This window comes from Onthophagus taurus, chromosome 6 (genome assembly GCF_036711975.1).
Source record: "Onthophagus taurus isolate NC chromosome 6, IU_Otau_3.0, whole genome shotgun sequence".
Lineage (NCBI taxonomy): Eukaryota > Metazoa > Arthropoda > Insecta > Coleoptera > Scarabaeidae > Onthophagus > Onthophagus taurus.
Window position 1 is genome coordinate 10,915,826 of NC_091971.1, and position 27,716 is coordinate 10,943,541.

At 34.4% G+C, this 27,716-nt stretch overlaps 1 protein-coding gene, 2 long non-coding RNA genes and 1 other non-coding gene across 4 annotated transcripts; 3 read left to right on the forward strand and 1 right to left on the reverse strand.

Moving 5' to 3' along the window:
• Positions 1–757: 757 nt before the first annotated feature.
• On the forward strand, positions 758–1,242 carry LOC139430263 (uncharacterized). The gene is made up of 2 exons (XR_011640724.1): positions 758–925; positions 978–1,242. It is a non-coding gene; the product is annotated as an uncharacterized lncRNA (long non-coding RNA).
• Positions 1,243–1,414: 172 nt separating this feature from the next.
• Positions 1,415–1,891, forward strand: LOC139430270 (uncharacterized). The gene is made up of 2 exons (XR_011640732.1): positions 1,415–1,547; positions 1,603–1,891. It is a non-coding gene; the product is annotated as an uncharacterized lncRNA (long non-coding RNA).
• Positions 1,892–16,209: 14,318 nt separating this feature from the next.
• TRNAR-UCG (transfer RNA arginine (anticodon UCG)) lies at positions 16,210–16,282 on the reverse strand. The gene has a single exon. It is a non-coding gene; the product is annotated as a tRNA-Arg (tRNA).
• A 5,749-nt stretch (positions 16,283–22,031) lies between these two features.
• LOC139430098 (uncharacterized) lies at positions 22,032–24,023 on the forward strand. Its single transcript, XM_071196739.1, has 2 exons — positions 22,032–22,391; positions 22,442–24,023. The coding sequence occupies exons 1-2, from the start codon at positions 22,067–22,069 to the stop codon at positions 22,753–22,755; spliced, it is 639 nt and encodes a 212-aa protein (XP_071052840.1). The 5' UTR covers positions 22,032–22,066; the 3' UTR covers positions 22,756–24,023.
• Positions 24,024–27,716: the final 3,693 nt, after the last annotated feature.

Here is a 27,716-nt window from a genome sequence, read left to right on the forward strand (position 1 = left end):
AAACCCGAGTTATTACGCCCAACAATAGAAAGCAGAAATAATACATTTATTCTATTTCGATCACCTTGCACTACAGAAAATCATAACAAGAACGCCTTAGGCAAGATACACGATTATTTCGTAATATCTATGCGGAACTTGAGATAGAAAAATATGTATACCTCAATGTAGTCAAAGGCATTAGATATAAGGGAATAACCTACCCAAAGGCATAATCCCACTCTGAAAGTGCTGTTCTACAGTCAAGTATGGGTATTACTGCTATGATAGCATCTACGTACAAAGATCTGTGCATCATCTAATGTAGATAACTAGGAACTCTCAATAAGCTTGAAATCTGCATACCCAAACGTCGGTTATTTTGGCCGTTGTACGACGAGAATAAGATTAAAGGGTGTTTATGAGTAAACGCCAACAGTCCTTTTGTTGGAGATATCTTCCAATATCCAATTGGAAGATTTTCTGCTTCCAAATAATATTGAAGGCAGAAGAGAGTGGTTTAAGTCATTGAGCTAACACATGTACTAACAGCTGGTAAAAACGTGATATAGGATTGCCTAAGGATATAGGAGGGCTTACTTAGGATTATGTAAGTTATTGGAATTGCTTGTAAAATTTTTATAGTTCTAAGCGGCACCAATTTAACGTTACTTTGATTTATTTCAACACTTTTTTTTGCTAATCCCCATTCAAGTAGCAATAACTCATTATATGTAGTTAAAAATATGCGGGTATACACGAAAACAGTTTTACACTATCATTTTTATTGTTGAAGTTCGGAATATAAAGCAACGCTAATTACTAAAGTAAATCAATAGGTTCAAAAACAATTCAACAATGAACTCAGTTAAGTATCTTCTGCTATTAGGAGTAATTCTCGTTGCAATATCATTATGTGCTGGAGAACATCATCGCAAGAAACACGGTAATTAATGCATTTTAATAAATTATAAATTATGTTATCGTACATGTTTTAGGGGAGAAAAAAATTGCACCAAGTGGCGATATAAAGAGTAAATGTGATGGTGATGACTATGAGGATTACGACGATAGTGCTCCTAAAGTCAAATTATACATGAAACAATTAATTCAATTTCTTGCTGATTTATCTATAATACCAAAACCGATACCATCTGATCCGTGTGTTGAATCTAGCTCCGAATCTCCAAAGAACCAGCATTAAAAAAATGAAAATTTTAATTTCTTTATATTTCTGATTGAAAATAAACTATGGGAAGCAATTTTTTTCGTTATTTATTGATTTTTGAACAATTTAAAAACATTTTTTCTTGAATCCTTATTAAAATAGTAATAACTCTTTATGGTTAACAAATTCCCTGGTGTACACGACTATATTTTCACGTTTATAACCATTTTTATGGTTATTCCATAAAGTATAAAGCAACAGCAAGTTACTTAGTAATTCACTACATGTGCTTCAATACTTGAAAACAACATGAACTCACTCAAGTGCCTCTTTCTTTTAGGAATACTTTTGGTGGTAATATCGACGTGTTCCGGGTTTAATCACCATAAGAAACATCATGGTAACTAATTATATTGAATTATTTTTAAATCTAATAATTATAAATGTATTATTAGCGAAAAGAGTTGTACCAAATGCCGATGAAAACGGTGATCATGAAGACCAGGATGATGTTGATATTTTTGGAATAAATAAATTTATTAAAGAATTAATTGATTCAATTTTCGGTGGAATAAAGCAACAATTTAAAGGTTCATCTAAAGCACCAGAACCGGAACCTGCTCCAGAACCACCTACTCCGTCTGTTGAATCTAGCACGAAAAATTAAAACTATAAATGCAAGAGTGAAAAAATTATTTTAATTTCTTTTACAATCTTATTTGAAAATAAACGATGTGCACGGTGTGTTATGTTTTTCTTTTCGCTCGCCATCAATAAGAAACTTTGAAATGTTAGCGTTTTGAAAGCAAAGGAAGTGCAATTACTTTTGATCCGGTGGACTCGCCGTTTGAAAAAAATTCATTATTCCACATGCGGCGGTTACACATCTCCCCGTTCTCGTTCCGGAAATAGTATAAGCCTTGACGACTCGTTATGCCTCTAATTAAACGCCTTGTGCACAATGTACAATAATTGCACTCGTGCAAATGATGCAGGTTGACGCAGCCATAGGATTTTTAATTAGGAAGAGTCGTTCGGACAAGGAATAACATATTCATGCAAACTTTTTTCCTACTCAACTTGTTCTAGTCAAATCTATTTGAAATGTATTAATTATTTTTTATTAATTTACACAAAGTTATAAGAGTTTAGCAGATATAGTTCTCAGGTGATCACGTGATGGATGTTCGCAATAAGGATGCAAAGCGATAATTTCGAGAACCTCATTAGACGTAATGAAAGCTTTAGAGAGGCGTCGTCGTCCTCGACGTCGTTGTAGCTTGGGCGTCCCGCACCACTTGATGCACAACCCCGTAAATCCGTACCGGGGGAGCATTTTCCCTCCGAAGTTTGCTGTAAGGATCGGTAGGCGGAAGACGCGCATTTATCATTTCGGAGATACGGTGACGCCAATCAGCATTTTACGAGCGCCGCGACGCCCCAGTGCCTCGTAAAACCATTTCAAGGCACCTTGCAATCAGGCAGTCAGGAAAGTTTCTTTCACACGTTACCTTATCCCCTTAAAAAACCCTTCAAAATCATACACCAAACCCACGACAAATTTTTTAAACTAAAACAATACGGTTCATTGTTTATCTGGTAATTACAACATGAACTAGCTCATTTGATATCGAAACTTGCTATTAGTTCTATTAAGATGCAATACCTGATAATCGCGAAACTATCATCCTAATTTCCCTACCAGTCTATTACATCGTATAATGAAGCGTTCACTTAATTTGAGCTAGGCGGCGCAGGTATCCGCGTCGCGTCGCCACTTATGAGAGACGCCGACGCTCTGGCATGACAACGTCTGATTGAGAGGTTTCCCCTCCAGCGTCAAAGCGCACACCGCACTCAATGGATGTCTACATACATGGATTTCAAACCATCTCATTAATAAGCTTCCGATCGAAAACCGATCTCCAGGAAGCCCATTATCTACATTCAACGGAATCCTTTATATCCGGATTAAACTATAATCTTCATTTAGATAATTAATTAAAAATGTTACTTTAATAGTTTATTAATCAAAATTATTTCATTAAATTAGTTAATAATAATCACAATTAGCTTTAGCAAAAAAAATATTTAGTTTGGTAATTTTTGGTCACGTTTAGCCAAAACACATCTGCTTCTTTAAGCATCTATCTTTTTGGCTCTGTTTTGACAAGGGTCTATATAAGCTGTTTTAATCAGCTCATTATTAATAAACTTTATCATCTGTCACTTGAACACTGTACTCAGCTAAAGAAACAAAAGTACAAGCATTCGGCAATTAAGTGGTATACAAGCGCACCATCTCCTATGGTCGTAGTCCCACATACATTGCCTTGCCAGTTTCTGCGTTTCTGCAGATCCAAATTATTAGTTTAAATTAGTATCGTGGATTTACTTTTTTTCTGCAATCTGCACCACCCCGACCACAATCTATAACACCGTTCCATGCGCGCAAATGTAGTCTCAAACCTCTAAAACAGCTTTCTATTTTTGCCCAGCAGACACCCTCAGCAGTGCAAGAATTCACAAGATTCTCGCTAGAGATTCGGTAGAGATCACTACCCCTGGGCTCACTTAAACGGGCTGACGGTAGTTTTACGGACTCTAGCAGAGCCTCGTTAGAGCTTTTCATGAAGACTCACTTCGCATGAAGCCTCATGATTCAGCGAAGCTATTCCTTCAGCGAGCTATTCCTGTAGGCGAAGCGCCCCTCAAATACGGATGGGAGTGTGGCTAAAAAAGTCGTCACTTGCACATCCGTGGACCAGGCGATTCAAACGTTTAAGCCGTTCAAATCGCCCGGAGTTGTCTTCTCCTTGCTTTGTTACAGCAAGGAAGGTCACTGTTGTTGCCTATTTTGGTAAAAATTTTCAGAGCGAGTGTCGCCTAGAAATATGTACCGGCAGATTGGACTAATTAGTATCTTCATCAGCCTAACGTCATTTCTGTTGAAAACATTTGAAAAAGTTCTGAAAAGGTATATCCGTACGGTGCCATTGATATCTGGTCCACTGTGTCGCCACCAGTATGCTTATCAAGTGGGAAAATCAGCAGAATTGGCTCTACACAACTTAGTTGGTAGAGTATCCATAAAGAAGTCTTGGTTTGTGCGTTGCTGGTATAGAAGAAGCGTTCAACAACGCAATACCGCAATGTCTTTCAATGTCTTGAAAGAGCTGCTCTTGACAGGGGAGTAGAAGCAACTATAGCGGGTTGGATCCGCAATATGCTTGATAGTAGAATAGTTTTTACTTTACTCCACGGTGATACGATACGCTTCAGGCTGAGAGGTGGCTGCCCGCAGGGAGGAATGTTATCTCCCCTGCTTTGGTCCATCCTGATTGACGATCTGATTGCGATAGTCGAAGCCGTTGGTGTAGGAATACAAGCTTATGCTGATGACATTGTCGTTATGGTTAAAGAAACCTGTTTATCGAGGTATTCACATGAATTGAAATCTGCTTCATTTTCTTGTATGTTATAGTTTTCTTGTATGGTTGAGAAGTTAGTTTATGCTGTATTACAATGTACGGATATTTTTGTAGGGTACTCAACGGTGCCGATAAGACAGTTATCCGGCAGATATTTATGGTTACCAAGGTTTTTATATAAACACTGCATAGGTTAGCCTAAAGCCGTGTGTCCACTACCAAGTTTTCTTGCGGAAGTTGCTTCCAGAAGTGACTTCCAGAAGTTTTTGTCGTGTAAACACGCATGTTTTTGTCGTGTTTACAGGACAAAAACTTCTGGAACTCACTTCTGGAAGCAACTTCCGCAAGAAAACTTGGTAGTGGACACACGGCTTATAACATTATTGTTAACCCTATACGTACGTTGTGTCAGTTGTCTGTCGTGAAACATTTCTTTAAACAGTTGTTATTGTCAAAATTATAATTAGTACTTCAAAGAATGACGTTAGCGTTATAGGACACAAATCACTAGATATGGGGAACAACTACTACCATCCGACTCTTATTTCGCCGATAGCAATCTTACCGACAAAAAACGTTTGTACAACAGCGAATATCTTTATCCTCCCGATAAGTTTATCGGTCGGATAGTTATCAGGTAGATTTAGCGACATATTGTACAACCGGCCCTAAATCTGTCATTAAATTATGTTGTCGAAGACTGAAAAATATTTTAGTAATCTTGCTAGAAGTACAGAACATAATTTTTCTCCTGGTTATGTTTTTTTGAGCGAATTGTTGTAATGTTCTTACAGACTTTAACTTCTCAAATCTCCAGAAATTTTTTTGTTATTCTTGATCTTGATGTCAATAAATATGTGTCTCTATAGAAGTAATATATCTACTAAACTTTGTAGAAGTCATAGACCAACGCAATGGTTTTATGGAAGATATGATTTTCCATATTCTTCGGGGAATATGGAAGGTGGAATTTTATTTGTCAATTTTGGAAACCTCCTTTCAACCAATCCTTCTTTTATCGAAAATACCTTCAAAACATTCATGTCTCATTTCTTAACTTCTTGAAGCACTTGCAGGATATTTTACTTTTATTTTAAGAGGAGTTAGAACCTCTTGCACCAAAAACATAAAACTACTAAAAGTTGATGTCTGGTACAGCTTTTTAATGTACGCTTAAAACACTCGATTAATTCATTACATTTAATAAGTTTCGTTCAATGTTCTAGGAGTTAGTTTCTCTCCTAGGCTCATATACTTATTGATTCTGATTCGCTTTATGAAAGGTATACAAAATGCAAAAAAAAAATATATAAAAAGAATCAAATAGTTGATGGTGCAAGCATAAAATGAAAAGAATATTAAAATTGCTCAAGTATTAAGAAAAGTATTGTCATACATTTAAAAATCTTGATGTTATAAAGTAAAAGTGTGTAAACGTGGTTGGTCTACAAGACGTTCTAGTATGATTTTTATGCATGGTTGGCAATTCTCGTCGTCGCGACGTTATAAATAGACTTCTTTATTGTCTCACTAGATGGAGGCTGTAGAATAACTTCTCCGAGCATCGCTTTATTGGTTTCATAAAACTCCTATACGTTCAGTTCTTTGCATATCCTTCCACCTTTTTCCATCCCTAGCTCACTTGAGTTTTGAGGCAGCTTTGAGAGCTTTCTTATTACCGCGCGTACATAACGACGGAAAAGCGACGTTTCTTATTTAATATCTTTTCTAGGGTCGCTAACCCCTCACGGTCGACTTTGGCGAAAATCTTCTTGGAAACTCTTATAAAAGCCCCGAAAGCTCCGAGAGCGCGTTAAACGATTGAACGTCGATTTGAATAGGGATATTTTCGGGGTGGGCGCTCTTCTTTTCCTTGGAAAACTGTTAGCGATTTTTATCGATTATGATCTTCTAGTGATACGGTCTTAAGCGCAGGACGCGAGCCGGAAATGGCCGTTTAATTTCGAACGTGTCGGAAAATAGCTTGTGCAAAACGAGCAGAGGCTGTATACCGGGTGGCTTTGGAAATGGTTTTAGATAAAAATCCGGTCGTAAAACATCAAGAAACGTGGGATTAAACGGGGTCGCCCATTAACTACGATCGAACGTCTTTTCGGAGAATTGACTTTTAAAGGGTAATTTTACCGTATTTGTTTCACTTTTTATATCTAGTTTAAATAGATTATTGTTTAAATGGAATTCATACGTTATGCTTTATAAGCTGTATTATGAAATATATAAATCGGTATGTTTCTGAGTTTTACATTAAAATATTATAACTTGCATCCGGCATTCGTTGTATTCGTAACATACTATCTAAATAATTTGAATGTAAATTAAAGTTTTGTCTGGAAGTTATCTGAGTTGCGGCATCAATTATATTTATAAACGCGGCGCGGTCAGCGTTAGTAATTCCGAAGGGCGAAAAACAATGTAGCGAGCCGCATTAATTTAATTTTAATTCCATCCAACTGTAGGTTCCGCCGCATCACTGATATATGACGCGATATTTTAAACCGGACATCGAACGACCACTGTTTCATTTTTGGCGAGATATTCGGGACCTATCAGCCTGCGGGGACCAATTTCCATCCGCGTAATTTTATCAGCACGTTTATTAATCAGTTGAATCGGATTGGGAATGACAATCGAATCCGATTTGCTTTAATTTTTAGAATATAGTAAATCCTAGATATAACGAATCTCGTTTTAAGTCATATTATAGTATATATCTATAGTCATACTATCTATTTAATACATCAGTATATTTATATATAACTGGGGTATTCCCCGAGTTGTCCTATGATGTATAAATAAGTTTTAGTTGTAATTGTTATTGAGCGCTAGATTGTTGGAAAAAAACTAAACTCGAATGTGTCTAGTTCTAGTTGTGGTGTTAGTTCTAATGTTAGTGTTAATTCTAGTTTTAGTAGTTACTTAACGCTAGATTGTTTCTCAACCAGACATTTCTTAACATAATACCTGGCTTCTTCCTACATCCTTTTCATCGATGTTCAGCAACCTCATCATCTCGGTATTGCAGAACTTGTCCTGAGCTCCGTCAATTACTTTCCCATCATTTAATAACACTAAATGATAACACTAAACATTATTCCTGACATATCTCAACATCATCTCCTCCCTGGTCTTTCTCAATATCATCCATGGCATCAAAATTGTTCCTGACTTCTCAACATAATCATTACAAGTTTCAATTGTCCTGGATTTTATCAATATTTTCCACATCATATAGTAACATCGTCCTTGATGGTAATAAACATTGTCCAGAAGCGCGTCTAACCCTAAATGTTTCTAGTTCTAACTCTAATATTAGTTCTAGTCACAGTGCAAGTGTAAAACTAGAACTAACACAAGACCTAGAACTGGAATCATTCGGGTTTAGCCGTCTTGAAAGACGTGCGGCTAAACCTGAATGTTTCTAGTTCTCGGTCTAGTGTTAGTTCTAGTGATAGGATGATGTTGGGTATAACGAACACTTCCTTCTCCGTATTAGTCCGTTATATCGAGGTTTTACTATATTTCGAATAGAAATTGTTTAATAAATTAGTAAATCAATCAACTTTTTGTTACCAGAAAGAAAAATCTTATTGAAGTTAAAAACCTATTGATAATCCTTCAATGAAATGACATCATTTCCGAACTAATACCGTGTTAATTGCGAAGGCGTGCTGGAATTTATCCGGTCGGATTTTCCCTTCGGATTTCGCGGCGCCTCCACTTGTCTTAAGTGGGATCTGGAGGAAATTGGCTTCGGACAGAGAAATATAAGTTTGTTTTAGTCAGATAAGAGCTACAGAACCCCTTATCTTTTCCTATATCTTGAACAAAAGGGAACTTCGTGGCGTAACCATTTCAGATTGAATCTCCTATTCGAAACTCATATAACAATTTTTTTTGTGTAAATCTATCTTTAAACCAACTCCATATTATATCTCCATTTATTACTGTAATAGACACCTGAACATTCCCATTATTTCTCTTTATATGGGGTACTTTTTTTTTGTATGAAGTTGATTGATGGAAACTTTTCTCTGGAGAACAAAAACGACAACCAGCTTATCGCTTATTACTTTTTGAAAAGGAAGATAGGGAAATGCACAATTTCCAATGCTTTATTCTACGTATCAAGTCGACGGAAACGAGATAACGCGTGTTAATAGCAAAGCCATCTATAACTCGTTCACACTTCGAGTATTGGCCATCGGAAGTGTTTGAATAATGGCCAGGTTTGACCTACTTTAGAAATTCAGGAATTAGTGGTTTCGGACGTTTTGAAGCCGAGTTAATGACACAAACGGTTTCCCCTCAGCTGTCAAAAGGAGAATAGTGGAAAATATCCCATCAAAATAAACAACAAAATTTACAAAACTTATTAAATAAAAAAAAAAAGATTATATTATACAACTTATGATTTTTCACATCACCACACACCAATTTTTATATTATTGTGTGGTGGTAGAACGATAGCGAAAATGTAATTACGCCGAATTTAGATTTAATGCCCCTTTTAATATTTATCGGTATAACCCATGTACGTTCGCGCACGGTATTTGAATTTCTCGAGGCTAACGGGTTAATTCCGTCGGTAATATTGCATAGAAAGGGTCGTAATTGGTCGTCCTTCTTGTTTTGGTTGATTATAGCTTCTAGCGGCTGATAACCTAATCAGCATAAACGAACCGGTAGACGTCCATCAAACGCATACTGTAATTGAACGGTTTAATTATCTCCACAGAAATCAATTTATTCCCGACCAGTTAATTTCTAATCCACTTAATAGAACGAAAAATTCAATAACACGAAAACTGGGTGTACAAAAAAAAGAAAAAAATAGCACGATAACGAATCAATCATTTATAATGACCCCTCTAGGTGTCATCCTAGGATTTCTTTACGGCAAGACCCCCGAAAGTGATTAATAGCCGAGCGCCGTAAGATGGGGTGGAAGCGAATTAACGATGGTAACACCGCCCCGTTAATAATTCAGTGTGAACGATAATTAATTCAAATGATCGGCTGCAATCACGTCGTATTCATGAATCAGGCGTGGTGGCATCGAAGCTAATGATGGAGATTATGGCTCCATAAGTTCACAATGCACGGTCTAGGCCATCGCAGGTAACGCAACCCACAGACCAATCGTCCATTCATCAGCGACGAAATGTTCTCTGCGTTATTAGTATTTGATTTACTGGTATTGCTGCCGAATTAGGGATCACACACCATGAAACATCGAGTAGTTTATTTTTTTATAACATTTTTCATTTAATATAGAGCTTTGTTTTATAAGTGTAGTGGTTGAAATTGAGAATTTTAAAGTGTGGCGACATCTAGAAGTCAGAGTACCAAAATATTCATCTAAATGGAAAGAATGGTTTCTACCATACCATATAAAATTTCTTTTTATGAAAGAAAATCATTGTTTTCGTTATTATTTTAAAAATTTGCTAAAAACTACCATCATCTCAGCTAAACAAGAAAGTTTTGTACTTTCATAATCCAGATCCAGACACAAAGTTAGAATCTTAAAAATTTCTCTAAAAATATTCCTAGAAGTAACCAAAAACAAATGTATAGGACATGTTGAGAAGAGAATGAGCTTTCGACTATGAAACTTAAGAAAAACACACAAACATGGAGGGAAAGGAAAATGTACAGGTGCTGTAATAAGAAAACTGACTGCATATTATGGCCTGGGTATTTGCAGAAATATAAACAGTACAGAAACCATGACTAAAGCGATAACGACGATAAATCAGCACTATACACTAGAAGCTAAGAGTTGGTGCGAGTGGCAAAAAGCTAAAGCTAAACTGGATCGGATCATTTAGTAAAGCATCATTTACCACTTCATCCAGATGAACAAAAACATGTCCCTACTGGCTATTTATAAAGATCTATCTCAAGATAATTTGCTAGTCAGATGTTTGAGAGGTCACACTCAGAATGCTAAGAGAAGCTTTAACTCGACGGTTTGGTGATTGACCCCAAAGCACCATTCCAGCTTGAAAATAGTCTAAATTTCTGGTTTTATTGCGGCTAGCCTAGAGTGACGTAACAGCTCAGAAAGAACAGCTGAAGATGGAAAGTTCATTTTAGGAAGAAAAGGGACGTTTATGGTGTTGGATTTGCAGACTAGCAACATTGGAAATTGTAAAAAATCAGTTTTTACCAGTCGAAACTTTAAACGCAATTTTCTCAAAACTACGTTTTTACAACTCGTGGACAGGATATCTGAAAAACTATTTGCCAAATTTCATTGATTTCACTGCAGCATTTTTTCTTATATAATTAACACTTTTTGCATCTAATCATCATAATAATGATGTCTAACTTAGTACCAGTCTTTTCTTGCTTAAAGAAAAGAGTTTCGAGTGTAATTGCTTAATGTAAAATCAATATCGAATTTTTGTAAGAAAGGAACAGTTTATTTTAGTATTTTATCAGATACCTTCCTTCCAAACCGACGTTGTAAAATGGCGTAAACTCAAAGATGTGCTCTTCGCTGACGAGAAGTTACTCACAATTGAGTGGCCCCAACGGTTCATGAAGAGAATCAGCATAGTCGCTAAGTTTCCTGAAAAGATCATGCCGTTGAGGTCATAATGTGGGCCGGAGTGTCTTCGACCAGGAAGACACCGCTAATTTTTGTGGATCTGGGGGGTCAAGATCAACCTCCCAGAATTACCTTGATGAGAGTCTCATGAAGGTGCTTCTTTGAGGCCACTGTCACTTCAACGCACGCCCTTGGACATTCTATTGGTTCCGGACCAATTTTTCAGCCATGATCACCTCCATGGGATCACGACATTTCTATGTGGTTAATTCTTGATTCTGTCCCATTCCCTACTATCTCGACCAAGGCATGGGACCAAATACTTCTCCGCCACGGTGGCTGCGCACCCCAAGTGTCTGCTGCTTTGTGTGAAGGCAAAGGGTGAATACTTCGGAATTTGATTGTACATTGTTGTTTGGTAATGTTTGAATAAAATTTATGCCAAATTTCATGTGTCCATGTGCTTCCGTTCTGTTTTTTTTAACAGAAACACCGTGCTACTGCAGTTTTGTGATATCCTGTATTATCTTACATACATTTTTCTGGCATTACTACTGAAGTGTCATTTTAGAGCAGCTAACTGGTGTTTCAAAGACATTTTTAGGTTCGTTGACTTTATTTTTGAAAAAATTTTCATTTTTCACCATTTCAGAACCTAATAATTGGATGGAATTTGCAGATGATCTTAAAATTAGGATAATATTAAGGTTTTTCATAACAAGATAATTCAGAAAAATATAATATAATAAAGTAGATATGTGTTTGCTAGTTAGTTCTTGGATCAAGCAGTTGAAAACATCCCCGACACCGTCAGTGATTTGCCACCATACTTTACAGTTGGTCTCAAATTCTTTAGATGTAGCTCCTCATTTTCTTTCTCCATATACAGGTGTCCCGAAACTCAACGTCAACCGGGCACCTGGTGAGAAGCCAACCCATACCTGTTCTGGTAAAAATGAGAAAAAAATTCCATGTCTCTTAGTTAACTGGTAATAGACATACTTTTGAAAATGTTAAAAATCGGTCCCATATATCATATCTTTAGGTACTACGGTCAGAAATGTTCACAATTTAATAGTGATTTTTTTAATAATGTATTCCTTGTGAACCATGCTACTGTAGAAGTCACAAATCAAACAACAAAGGTCGTTAGTTTTGCAAAAAAATATATTAGTTTGATTGAGTTAAGGTTGAAAGAATTTATGTCTGTCAAGTTTGACACAGGAATTATCTCAAATTATTTGCTGTCGGCACTAATACAAGCTCTGCATCGTCACAGAAAAGATCTAATTTACTAGTTGTGCAAATCTCTTTGCATTTATTTCTTCTGCTGCTGTATAAATATTGTGGCGCAGTTCGACAAGATTTTCAATCGGTTTTTAATACACTGTTTCTTTTATGCAATCCTAATAAGAAAATCAAAGAGATTTAGACCCAGAGAATGAGGAGGCCACATAATCGAACCACGACGCCCAATCCATCTTTCTGGGTATTCTGTATGCAATCCCGTACAGGACAAGCATAATGAGCTGGGCAACCATCTTGTTGAAACCACATTCCTCTGTAAATATTGAGTGGCACTTCTAACAAAGTTATTAAATCATTTTGGAGGAAATACAAATCAGGTACGAAAGTATGAATTTTTTAAATAATACGTTTTTTTGCAGAATAAACAGGCAATAGTATTTTTTAGGAAAAGAAAAATGCCAACTGTTGTAACATTTTGGAATCTTGACTAAACAGGACATCTTTTAAAATAACTTGCCAAGGGTGTTGTACTACCCCTTTGTTTAGAAATCGTGTGTCAAACTTAATAGACATAAATTCGTTCAACCTTAACTCAATCAAACTAATACTTTTTTTGCAAAACTAACTACTTTTGTTGTTTGATTTGTGACAGCCATAGCAGCATGGTTCACTATTAAATTGCAGCGACGATTTTTAACATTTTCAAAAATATGTCTATTACCACTTAACTAACAAGGGAAGTATCAGAACTGTCCCTCACCGATTTTGTTGAAATTTGGTACAGCGATAGTATGGCTAAAAATAAGGTTTACGTATTTTTTATACGTGCTAATAAAGCTCCTGGGGCGAGTTATAAGGGTTGGAAATCGGGGCGAAATATATATATTCGGTTATAGGCTGAAAACGAAAGTAGCTATCGAAATGTGGTAAATGTAAACTGATATTCATTTTCAAACAGCTTTTCATTGATGTATCACACATATATCTGAGGGCTTCAGGGGGTAAACTACCCCTAGTTTTTTGGAATATTTTAAAAACTACCCTGTCGATTTTGGCGATATTATATGTCCTTATAGTACGTTTAAAAATAGCAATGACGTGTTTTTTCTTATTTGTCTCTGACCATCCCCTGCAAAGTTACGGGGTATGATAGATAACCCCTTTCCTTAAGAATAATGTGATAAACTGTTACACTGTTGAACAATATTTGGAAGAAAAGCATAAATTAGATGTAAATTAAGATTTACGCAGTAAAATAAACCCTATACGACATTTATGGGTGGCTGAGATTAACTACCCTAACCACCCCAAAAATTAAATTTTTTTGCGAAATAAAATTTTGGTGCAATTTACGACGATGATTTTTTATACGTTAGGTAGTACTTTTGAAAGAACTTACAAGGGTTAGACGTTTAGGGTAGAAAATATATTTTCGCTAATAATTTTCATAATCCTACAGAAAACGTTTTTTATCCTTACTCTATTTAAATAACACAAAAGTTAGTGTAGTTATATAAATATTTATTAATAATAAGTTAAAAAGTAACTGGCAAAGAAATGGTTGACTATTACAAATTGTATTTTACATTATTAATTTAATTTCTTTCTTTTTACTTTTTTTATTCAATGTATTGTTGGAAATAATGAAAATCATGGAAAGAATGTTTTAAACACAACGATTGTTTACATCATGCACAAGTTATAACAGCTATTTCTCCACAGATATCGCACGTAGGTTTTTCATTGGAAAAGCAAACCTCCACGAGATTTTCAACTGTTCTGGTCTCTCCTCTATATATCCAGACGCAAGCCACGCGTATTTAAAAACATTAATAAATCGTGGGGAAGACAACTGGTTATGCGTTAGGGATTGCAATTTTAAAATATTATCTCGCTGATGCAAATTGACATCGTACTGATAGAGAATAATTTGATCAGAAAATCTTCTAATGAAATTATTCCATATTCTAAAACCAAATACATCCACGGGTTGAATTTGACCTGTTGGCAGTGGCCACTCCAAGAATACAGTAATAGTAATGATTTGGGTCCGGTGTTTGGGAAATAGACATTTTGTAGCAAATTTTTCATATGAGCAGAAGTCAGTTTACCAGATTTTGATGCCAAAACGAATATGTTATCTGCTTTGAACATTGTATTTATTACCCTCGGTCCAAACGTACCAGAGGATTCTAACAATGTAGAATACAATTTGTGATATTTAACCATTTTTTTCAGTTGCTTTTTAACTCATTATTAATAAATATTTATATAATTATCCTAGCTTTTGTGTTATTTAAATAGAATAAGGATAAAAAAGCTTTTTCTGTAGGAGTATGAAAGTTATTAGCGAAAATATATTTTCTACCCCAAACTTCTAACCCTTGTTCTTACAATAGTACTAACGTATAAAAAAATCAGCGTGGTAAATTGCTCCAAAATCGATAAACAATTTTTGCAAAAAAAATTTATTTGGGGTGGTTAGGGTAGTTAACCCCCGCCACCCCTTAATGTCGTATAGGGTTTATTTTACTGCGTAAATCTTAATTTACATCTAATTAATGGTTTTCTTCAAAATATTATTCAAAAGTGTAACTATTTATCACATTATTCTTAACGAAAGGGGTTATCTATCATACCCCGTAACTTTGCAGGGGATGGTCAGAGGCAAATAAGAAAAAACACGTCATTAATATTTTTAAACGTAATATAAGGATACATAATATCGCCAAAATCGACAGGGTAGTTTTTAAAATATTTCAAAAAACTAGGGGTAGTTTACCCCCTAAAGCCCTCAGATATATGTGTGATATATCAATGGAAAGCTCTTTGAAAATGAATATCAGTTTACATTTAGCACATTCCGATAGCTATTTTCATTTTAAGCCTATAAGCGAATATATATATTTCGCCCCGATTTCCAACCCTTATAACTCGCCCCAGGGGCTTTATTAGCACGTATAAAAAAATACGTAAACCTTATTTTTGGCCATACTATCGCTGTACCAAATTTCAACAAAATCGGTGAGGGACAGTTCTGATACTTCCCTTGTAAGACACATAGAATTTTTTCTTATTTTTACCAGAACAGGTATGGGTTGGCCTCTCACACGATGAGACGTTGAGTTTCGGGTGTATATGACTTATTATCTAACCCAGAGATATTTTATTCTCTTTTTGACATGTAAACAGAATGGCTTTCCAAAAAGAAAACCCTTTACTGTCGTGTTTTTGCTAACTTTAATCTTACATCTAGGTCCTTTTCTAATTATTGATTTTCCTGTTTCCACCATTCTTTTTGTATCTACAAATTTTGCAATCTTTCCCCAAATTTGCCTTCATAAGAACATTTAATCATCAATTACAGGCATACATATATACACAAATAATAAACGAATTTGTACCTAAAGAATTTCTAAAGAGTTTCATAACATTCATATTTTAACATTGTCATCTATAATTTAGAAGTTAAATTGTTTAAGTAAAGGCATCTTTTACAATATAAATTTACGTAAGGGGAACTACACCGTTAGTTAAGAAAACTTGAGCTATTATTCAAGAGGTAACAGAAGCTTTATAAAGTAATCAGCTCCTTTTAGTAAACTCATTGAGTAGGGAAAATTCAGCTACTACTCCATAGATGTCGCACCACTTATAACACCAATACTTTAAAAATTTATTACTTATATTTTAATTAAAATTAACAATATATCAATTTTTTTACAAAATTAATACCTTTAATTTTATTATAAACAATATATTATAATAAAATAAAAGTTGATTCATGAAAAAAAAATTTGACTCATCGACCGTGACAGGACTCGAACCTGCAATCTTCGGATCCGAAGTCCGACGCCTTATCCATTAGGCCACACGGTCTTGATATCTTTTATAACTCGAAACGGTCTCAATAAATAAATCCAATGTAAATTTACATGATATGTAAAATATTAGTTGATATGAATTACCACACTAAAAAAATTACTCATTTTTTATAAATCAAAAACAAAATATGACCACAAAAATAATATTGCAAAAAATATTTATTAAATAACCTATTACATATCATGAATGCATTGAAAATTTAATATTCGAGGATGATAATAATACTGAGGAGTATTATCTATGAACAGGTAAAGGGGACAGTAGAAGAGATTGATTCACTTTTGTGTTTGTGTATTGAGCGAAGCAATCCGAGAGAGAACAGGCTTTCCGCCACAATAATTGTTTTATTCGCTTCACAATGGGAAATCTGTCGTGTTCATCCCACCTGGCTTTGATGGCCTCCCCTAAAAGGTGGCATAATGCGTCCAAAAAGCGTTAGAAACGTCAGTTTTAATATCGCGTCAACCGAACCTCACTGAATCTCTCTCTCTCACACACACCAAATAGATTAAAACTCATTCAATAAAAAGGGAGGCTTGAATATCTCTCCTCTGCCTTATTACAGCTTTTTAAAAACCTATTCTCTTTTCAAACCATCTTAAAGCTCTGGAAATGATTTTTAATTAATTTCAAGAGAGTTTTTTTAATTAAAACCAAGGAAAAAATAAAAATTCTTTCAAAACATACATATATGATAATGATGTTTTCTGAGGATCATCATCAGGAATTATTGGAAGGTGCGTTGAACGCCCCCTACGATACTCGAATCCCTTTAGCGCCCCCCAGCGGATGACTGGCTCGGTGATTATATTATTGGCCATTCGCCTGTGAGAACTGCGGCGGATTTCACACCGACTTCACCCGCTAATTACCAATTTAGAGCGTCGCAGGTGCACTGTGAATAACGCAGCATTCATTACAAAATCGCATTGTCGCGTACACTAGTTAATAACTTAGTTGTGGATTTCGCACAATGAACCAGCACACGCACGCAAGATTGAAACTTATCCGTAGCACAGTTTCAGTATGGAACCCTAATACGTATTGTTCTAATTTTCCATCTAAAGTTGGATATTTGAAATGTTACTAAAAGTTGTATACAAAAAGTTTTCAAAAAAATAATTTAAACAAAAAAAATCAGATGCTGAATATAAACATAGTTATGAAATTATCAAGATCTCCAATCAACACACTTATTACTGCTAAGATTCTTCCATAGACAGCATTTTAGTGTAAGAGGAAGGTTGTATTACATAAGCAATAACAGAATTTTTTTGCTTGTAACATTCTCCTTAATGTAATTGAATCAAAATATTTTGACAACTTAGTAAAATTATCTCCTCGTCTATGCAAAAAGAAAACCTGGTATAAAAACCTGATTACAACTCCATTATATTTTCTGTATACAGTAAGAGTCTAGTTCCGAGGTTTGTAGTTGTACCCTTATCTTTGTTTTCCATGAAGCAGGTGGCTAACCTCAAACCTTCCTCTTTTATTTGGACTTGGGATTCGCAAAGGGCATAACGCGAGGTACTCGATTCCGTCCCACCTAATCCTTTGGCAGAGTTGATGAGAGATGGCAAAACATGGAAGCACAGCTGGACCTCAGTATTAAAGGAGAAGCAGAACCAAGATGACGAAGTGTCATAACATGTCATAAGACTTTTGATAAGAAGAAGAAGAAAATTTATTTTCTTCATTATTATTTTGATTTATACAATAAAACTTAATCAACTATGTCAAAGCGCATTATTTAATAGTTATGTAACAGAAAATACAGAAATTACCCATTAGCTATGTGAAATTATAGAAAATCGCAGATACTTTCCAATTTTGTGAACTGATAAACTAATTTTAACGTTCTCATATTAATCATCTTAAATCGGTAATTGAATCTGTCGCCCTATATCAAATTTACATTGTCTCAAATCTCAGCTGTGCTGGTATTGCTATCAGCATTAATACTAATTAAATCATTTATTTTTGTCTCCTCTTTGCTTATATGATCAACACAATTTTTCCAACATAGAAACCATAATAAAGTCATCAAGTTTCGCAGTTATCCCATCTCTCCATCCTATTTGTTTGAGACTCAAAATCTTTCTGGTATCCTCATATTCTGTAATCGCATGGTAAATTATTCATTTTGCAACCTCTTCAAATAACGCTTCGTCATTTAGACGAAAATATCATAAACATAATGACGTTTTCTTTGATTTAAGTTTTTCGTGAACAGAAATTGATGATCAACATAATGTGTATTATGTAAGAAAGTTTTGACAAATCGTAGTGTTCAACATTAAACAATGCTTTGCTTATCTTATAAGGTTGCGAAATGTAAGAAGCCTCACACCATCTTAGAAGAACTCCTATCACCAACTGTTATAGATATGGCAAACATCATGATTGATAAGACTGCTGGGGTCTCTATCCGATAACGCAATTATTTGAGGAATTTTGTATTGGTGGAAGATATCAAGGAGTCATTAATTGAAAAAAATAAAATAGTCGAATTTAGATTGCAGTTAGATGAGGTTATGATGCTTGCTTTATATGCTATGTACTGTTTTTATAGATAGCTATAATATTAAAAAATACGTTCTGTTTTGTAAAAATATCAATAGAAAAGTGAAGGTTGAACAGGCTGTTCAAACAGGCATAACCTCTTTGAGATTCTTGACACATATCTGGAAATAATTTGAAATGGTTTTGTTGGAAGATAGCAAGAAAAGTTCAGCATTTGGACATTATTCAGCATTATTATTGCACTCCGCGACGATTTAGTATCTTCTCTGCCAAAGACATTCTACCATAAACTTGGTGTCTGTACTGATAGAGCTCGCTCTATGTCCAATTGCTATGGAAGATAGGCTGCACTAAGTCAAGAACTAGAATGTAGTAAATTTTATGTAATCTTGTCCATTCAAAACAACTAGTTATTGGTCAACAACCCGTATGCAGAAAGATCTGCGGTACTCATTTACGAAAGATGGAATTGCTCAAGATGACAAAAATTAAGTTAGAAAACATATAAATATTTTCCTCATGGTAAATTTATTATAACAGAGCTAAAACCTAAAAGTTGTATCATAAAGGGCATTTCAACTTTCAGAGAATATATGATACGTATGGAATAATATCAAGAAAATAGTAGAAACACCCAGAAAATGTGATTGTATCTCAAAATTTTTAATTTCAAATTTAATTTAGATTATCATGTTCCTAAAAGCGAGCGGTTCAGCAGTGACAGAAGTAGAAATCGGTACTTGGGAATCAAATGATGTATTATGTGGAACATCACAAAATTCGGATTGTTTCACCGCGCCTGGCAAAAGATCAAGTCAAACGATTGTAAATCAAAATCGTATTTTTATTTCTTATGATTTGGAAAATTTTTTCTATTTGTCAAAATCTGAAGTATCAGTATCTTTTCTTGCGTTCAAGAAGTTAGCAACATATATTCTCGAATTAGGTTCAACATTAACCACCCGTTGAGCGAGGTTGACCTTTGATATGTGCCAAACATTTGTCTTGCATTTTTTTTATTGACTGAAGTTCGCAGCCGCTACTTCTCAATACCTTCTTGTTTTTCTTTCCTTTATCTGTACATAGTGTTTAGTGCTTCTATCGTTTTCATACAGTGAGGATATTAACAATTTGCTCAGTTTGATACACTGCGAATGTGATATCTTTTAAACTTTTATATGTTATTTAGTTGTTCTAATATCATATCAATATGGTCCGCCTGTAAAATATGTTATTTAAGGATTTCCGTTTTAAGTTTTTTGCAAGCAGATCATGAGATATCTCAATAAAAAATAAGATCTACTGAATCTTAAAAATGTTAAGGAAGGTTAAAGTATTTTCAAGACGAAGTTAACACAGTATTTAAAGATGAAGTTGAAACACGTCAGACAGAGAATACGTCCATGAGAGCACAATTTAATTCGAATAATTCCTGAAGTATAGGTGAGGCAAGAATGGGCCGAATTTTAGTAATGCTAGTTTTAATATTATTGTACAGAGTGGGCCAAATTGAACACTTTTAAAGGGAAGCTCCTCTTTCTATAAGAGATACAGGAAAAATGATATCAGTGTCTGAGGGTCGATTTTTACAAAAAACTTAATGACGGAAACCTCATTAAATATCTCTATCTCTTACGGGTTTAGAGATACAGGTTGTTTTTTCAAAAAAGTGCATTTTTGAAAAGTCGTCGAACTTCTTTCTTGTTGAAAAATCTTCCTTTCTGTGAAAACATTTTCTAAACAACTTTTTATATAGAATTCGATGAAATAAGTTAGCTTTCCCTAAAAGCAATATTTTAGAAGTTATTGACATAAAAATGTTTTTTTAAATGGAACATCCTGTACTCCTTCTAAACATAAACAATGCATTTGTTTTATCGAAGCGCCGTCAAAGCCCACTAGCCTACTTTTACGCAATTGAAAATCATAAAAGTTCATCAAGTGTATATTCTATATTTTTGGAAATTAAATTTTATGCTCTCGTCGAATTCACAAAAATATATAGGGTGTTCCATTTAAAAAAATCATTTTTATGTCAATAACTACTAAAATATTGCTTTGAGGGAAAGCTAACTTATTCCATCGAATTCTATACAAAAAGTTGCTTTGGAAATGTTTTTACAGAAAGGAAGATTTTTCAATAAGAAAAAGGTTACGACGACTTTTCTAAAATGCACTTTTTTGAAAAACATCTCTGAAATCGATATGCAGTTTTCGCCGCATATCGAGCTTCAGACAGTGATATCATTTTTCCTCTATTTCTAATAGAAAGAGGAGTTTACCTTTAAAAGTGTCCAATTTGGCCCACCCTGTACAATATACAAAGCAGTTTGATGATAACATCCAAACAGTATTACTACAGAACGAAATGATTCAATTAACCAATGGCAAAATATTCAAAAAAATTTTGGAAAATTGTCTAAAGTGTTATTCTTTGGGAAAGAAGGTTACAATTGATGAGAAACTTGCGCGATTTAGAGGAACATGTTATTTTAAATAGTAGTTTAACCGTGTCCGACGGAAGGTTAAGTACACACATGATGCAGAAAAATCGTTGGATGCGTTTATGTTTTCTTTGAATGATGTATGTATAGAATCCATACTATGGATGCATGTAAATGTTTATTTAACAAATAGGGCTATCGTATTTTTACATCAACCTATTTAACGTTATAGTTCTCAAATTCCGTTATAACTATTTTATATAAAAAAGTGTTTATTATAAAAATAATCTCATTGTGATCGTTACATCCGGAAGAATTTTATTCAAAAACAATAAAGAAAAGAAAAATACAATAACAGTGTAATAAAAAATAAAAATGATATGTTTTGAACAAAAATCGTATTCATGAATAGTGAATACGCTCAGTAGACTGAGAGGTTATACATAGATAATATATATAGAGAGTCTATAGAGGAAACAAGAATAGAGCGAATTAAAAAATCATCTGCAACGGTGATAAAAAAAATATTTATGCGGTAATATGTTAAAATAAAAAAAGCGCGGACAATCCGTGGTCGTGTAATGAATAGAGAGCGTTTTCCACAGCGGCGAGCAATTTTTTCCAGCGAACAATAGATTTCGGACAATACGGTAAATGATCAATTGAACAAAGAGATTCAAATCGGTGTTTATTCAGCATTAAACACGTAACGCAAGCGGTGAAATTATGCCGTGCCCTCCTCCCTTTCAGTGTAACAACAACCGTCGCGTCAGTTGTGATAGTTAAAATTTGAAAAAAAAACGAAATTATGTCTGATCATACCGTAAAGCATATTAAAAGACCGATGAACGCTTTTATGGTTTGGTCGAGAATACGAAGAAAACATATTTCGAATGATTATCCGAGATTGCATAATTCGGAAATATCGAAAGTTTTAGGAACTGAATGGAAAACTTTATCTGAATGTGATAAAAGACCATTTATTGATGAAGCGAAAAGATTGAGGACTCAACACATGATGGATCACCCCGGTTATAAATATAAACCAAGAAGGAAACCGAAACAAGATAATAAAGAAATTTTAAAAGATAAATTGAAGATTGTTTCAAATACAACCGAACATCATGTTTTTAGTAAGATTTATTTTTTTTTAATTTAGAATTTTAATAATTTCTTTTTGTAGAACCCATTTCATTTTTGCCACAAGTAAATTCTTCTGCACCATTACATAACATAACCGAGGATCAGCCGCATCACGGATATTTGATTCACAACGGAGGACTGCATTCTTTACCAAGCAAGGATCTGCTCATCCATCATGATGTTTCCAATGGAAAGGTGACATATGGAAATTTGTTCGAGGATAAACTGTCCTTGCCGTCCTACACTTCTTTGGCGTCGGCCATTCAGCAAAGTGCTTTGTTGAGAGCCGCCTCTTTGTACGGATATCACGATGTAGTCCCTAATAGCACGCAGATATACTTCCAACAAATATAACAGAGAATGACTACCATCTTATTTTTTTACTTATTAAAACTTGCACTTCTTATTATTGAAATTTGTGTTAAATTAATCAAAAAATTTAAAAAATAATCTAAGTTCGCGCAATTTAGTTTCAAGTAAAGTTTGTAATTGGAAACTCCGATAAGGTTTATGTTTACAAGAAAGTAATTCAATTTACCAATCGAGAATCGCGATCCGATTCGATCCTGCAAACGACAACATGTTGTATACGCAGGTAGCGTACCCTTCCACAATTAATTGACGAAGTAAATTAAAGTTTATATACAAGGTTTGAGTGGGTGGGGAAAGATTCTAACTGGAGGGATGACGGGTTTCAATTTCAGTTCCAATCGGAAACCTTTCAGGTGATCTAACAGGCGATACTTCGCAGATCAAACATTTAAGATTACGCCTTCCAGATTAATCTGAAACACCACTTTATTTTCGTAATTAAAAGAAGCCCCACTTACCCCCAACTTTAATAAATTATTGTAGTATCATTTTTTTATTAAAACCGTGATAACGATGACGACGCGTTGTTTGTCAAAGGCATTTGCATGACAAATTCAAAATCCGTTCGTTGAACGGTGAAAATAAATTGATTCCGCGTTTCCTCTGACGGATTAATGCACGTATTACGTTTTACGACGCCCTTCCCACTGGATGGCGTAGCATGGAATTATTAATTTCTTGGAAGGGTAGAACGAGAACGACGACAACGACAGAGGCGTGTCACCGCGAACGCGTGATTGTGCGGATTGTGATGAATTGATATCTCACCTCGAGATTGCGATGGGCGGATCACATTCTCACCGAAATGTGTGCCCCCGTCTGTTATCATTTCAATGACAGGAAGATTGAAAACCTTTCCGACAAGATTAAGCCTATCTTTACAGATTTATCAATCATAAAGCTTTTACAAACATTATTACAAAAAATATTTTAATAATTAGTTTAAATCTTATTTAATTTCTTGAATTACTAAAAATATGGAAAACTTACAGAAAATAGTTGAAATTAATAGTTGAAGGCTCTCGGTATGAAAATCATAATCATTAATCATACCTAGGTCTAAGTAACTTAAGTAAATGTTGTGATCAAGAGGACTAGAAATCACTTTTTATGCTATAAATGCATGTTCACTTCTGTTATTAAGTTTGTTAAGAAATTTATGTGTTATAATTCAAAGTCTGCAACATCTAGTTGAACATAAATCGTTAACTTATTATGTACGTTATTTTATATGTATTAAAATAATAAATGAACACTTTTTAAAAAAACCATATTCATTCATTTTTGTAGCAGTAAATATCAATAATTAATGTCTTATAGAGATAAAGTATCGAAAAAAGATTTGAGAACCTATCTATTTGGATTAGATTAAATGAGATCAACATTGGAATTGAAGTTAAATTGTGACAATCACGTGATATTGAAAGGGTACAAAGCTATCCACTAGAAATTGCTAAATTTAATACTCTAAAGTACATATCTTATCATATGCTTGAGAATCATAAGGTTTGCACCAGAACAGGTATAATAAAATAGATTCTAGATGACGTCAGCTAGACCAACCTCGAACAATCAGGAGTTCGCTAACGATCCTGCACAATTACAGTGACATTTTAGACCCACAGCAACGGCGATTGAAAACCAGGGTTATCAAATCAAAGTTGAGTTACCTTTTGAGTTCCCTTAGATATTGCAGTAGGAGCTGTTTTCTGGCGATTACTGATCTTTCAATTGGAAATAAAATCAGAAGATACTACAATCATATATCTCGCTCGAATAATCATATGTCTTTGAAGAGCAAATATTGTTACCGAAGATATAAAGAAAGTTGAACTACTAATATAGAAGAAGATATATATGAAACGCTTGACATATGACACAAAAACTTTGATGGCCTAAACGTATTCAAAAGTTTATTTACTGTATAAATTAGTGGTGAAACGGATATCTGGCAACTATCCGGCTTTGGCGGGATATTAAAAACCCATTACTTACCACTCAGGATCCATTCACAGAAATTGGTATGTCTTTTAGGTGTTGGACACTGCAGATAATAATCAAGTTCAACTCGGATATCCGACCGAAGGGGATGCCGAATATACGGTATCCGGCTTTTCGCAAAATCACTACAATAAATGAAGAACTAGAAGAATTTTTTGGACACACTCTGACAAGTTCTCCGCATTTATTCTATGATGGTACAACTTATCAAGATTTCATATACAAACATAAAAGTAAAATGGCAATCATGAAGAAGCAGACGAGCAAAGAAATACATTTAAAAAAAGGTTAAGGTGTAAGGTTAGAGTTTGGAGAAAAAGTTTATGCTGAAAAAAGTAATGTATGAATGGCAGAAGTCATTTTAAATTCTTTTAGTTATCATTATTATCATTATTACCATTTGATCTTCTAATTTAATTTTTTAGACAACACTAAAGTTTAGCAAATCGGACGCAAGATCAATAAAATAAAATTTGAGTTATAAACAGAATTTTTTGTTTAAAAAAGAATTCCTTTTGACACATTTACTATTGACCTTGCTATATTTACTATTCATAAAACCTTTTGTTTCGCAGTCGTTTAAACGAAAGAAATAACTGACCTGGATGGATAATTTGTTTTGCAAAAAAAAAACGAGAAACTTTTTTATGACATTTTTTTGAGAACAACTTTTAGGTATATATCCTTTTTTATCTTATTTTATTACTGTGTTAAAAATGTTAAGGGTAATATTTTGGAATAAGCAGGTAAGTAATACTCATGTTAACACTAAAATTGAAACTTAAATTCACGCAGAATTTTAAACTTTTAATAGATAAAGCATAACTGATAAATATTTCTATATCAATCTTTTGTAATTTTGTGTTTATTACAATTACATTGTATGTTGAATACCCACTATTCAATATACATTAGTATGAATACCTGAGTGGAATACAATGTAAATTATATTACACAAGTGTACTAGGAATATTAATCAGATAATTATTCGGGCCAGAGGACCGCGTGATACGACCATATGACAGCGTATGACGTCCTGTGGTCGTTGTCGCGACGTTGGTCCTTGTCATTTCGGCGCATTGTCACGCGGCAGTGTCAGACAGAGGCGCGCAGATGACAATAACGTCGACAATTGCGTGTGTGCGCCCATTGTCGACCTTTGTGAGCATTGGATACACGACAATCGAACTATTGATACGGCGAGGGTGTAACAACTATAGATTAACTATTCTGTTAACGATACACCTATTACCTATGTAAATTCATTATTGGTAAGCGCGCACCAATGCATTATACCCGCTTAATTAAATTGTGTAATTATAATTAGAATGCTGCAAACGTGTTTTTGGCTCCACGATACGCTCTACTTTTCAACGGTGTGTACAACGTTTTGTAAAGTTCCGAGATCAAAGGGCTTTGTTTTGATGATTGTTCACCGTACGCACACCCAACGATGGCTTTTATACCAATTGAAACCAATGTTTGAATGTATACGAGTGTATATGAGTAGGACTTGCTTGGTTTAAAATTTAGTTGTAACATACATTTTTGTAAAATTAATATATTTTATTGAGCATACGTTGCTATATTCCATGTTCATAGATAAACTTGGGGTATTCCCCGAGTTGTCTATACGATGTATGAAACAAGAATTGTTATTCGGCGTTAGATTATTGTATATTTTTCATTGAAATAAAACTAGAACTAACACTAGACCTAGAACTAGAAACATTCGGGTTTAGCCGCACGTCTCTTAAGACGGCTAAACCCGAATGTTTCTAGTTATAGGTCTAGTGTTAGTTCTAGTGTTAGTGTTAGTTCTAGTTTTAATTGTTATTCAGCGTTAGATTGTTGTATATTTTTCATTAAACTGTTTTAAGAGATGCACGACTAAACCCAACGACGGCTTTTATACCGTATACGAATAGGACTTTTTTGGTTTAGAATTTAGATGTAACATAAATTTTTATAAAAAATAATATATTTTGTTAAAATGAGCATACAACACGCATTTTTCGTATTAATTAAGACTTAACAGGGACGTACTTACGTAAAAGATTCATGTTATTACCGCACGCTAGAAAATTTAGGTACAAAATGAATTTTAAACTCGGATTAATTTATAATTTATTATTATCTTTGAAAATAGTTAATTTTTTGTCGAATAAAGAAAGTAATAAGATGTAATTTCGATTAAAAACCGCGTAAACATGATAAAAGAATACAAAAATCGCTTTATTTTCCTATCCTAATCCTATAGATCGTTTGCGTTTCAGCACGCTATAAGATTTACGACGGATTAACTTCGAAATATGCCGGCTTTATTCGAACGTATTTTATTTTCAGAAGTGACATTTGAATTTTCAGTGCTGGTGCTCGTGACGGAGCGTAAACAATTTGTCGCCGCCGAGTTTTCGCCGGACATAGAGTGAGAAAGAGAGAGCTCCGGTTATTAATTGCCGTGGTCGTAAAATAAAGCCGTAAAGTTATCATGTGGGTTTAATCAATGGACGCAAATATTTCCTCACATATCGCCCCGGACAGGCGTTTAATGCCCCGGTTTGTCCTGGTCCGTTGTGAACGACAATAAAAATATAATGGCTTTTCATCAACTTCGTCGAAGCTAATTTTTGCCATATTTTTATTACCCATATACCACAAACGCCCGTTTGTTTGGACAAGAAATATTAATATCAAAGTATTATTTTAATGGCTTGTTAAGAATCATAAAATTATTAGTGGTCTGAATAAAATGCAGTTATAAAAAATAATCTTTATGTGTGTTTTTAAAGTATATTTTAAAATAACAACATATAACATTCTTGTGTAAAGCAGATAAGGTGGGGAAAAACGTTGGAAAAGGCGGTATCCGGAGTATCCGGCGTTCTTATTTTCTGTGAAAACAAAACCCTGAATCCAATTTACTTTTTCCACGGTCGAGT

Bases quoted from the DNA above. Each gene is read 5' to 3' on its own strand.
- LOC139430098 (XM_071196739.1), top strand. From the start codon at position 22,067: ATGTCTGATCATACCGTAAAGCATATTAAAAGACCGATGAACGCTTTT. The intron at 22,392-22,441 runs GTAAGATTTATT...TTCTTTTTGTAG, and splicing joins AACCGAACATCATGTTTTTA to AACCCATTTCATTTTTGCCA.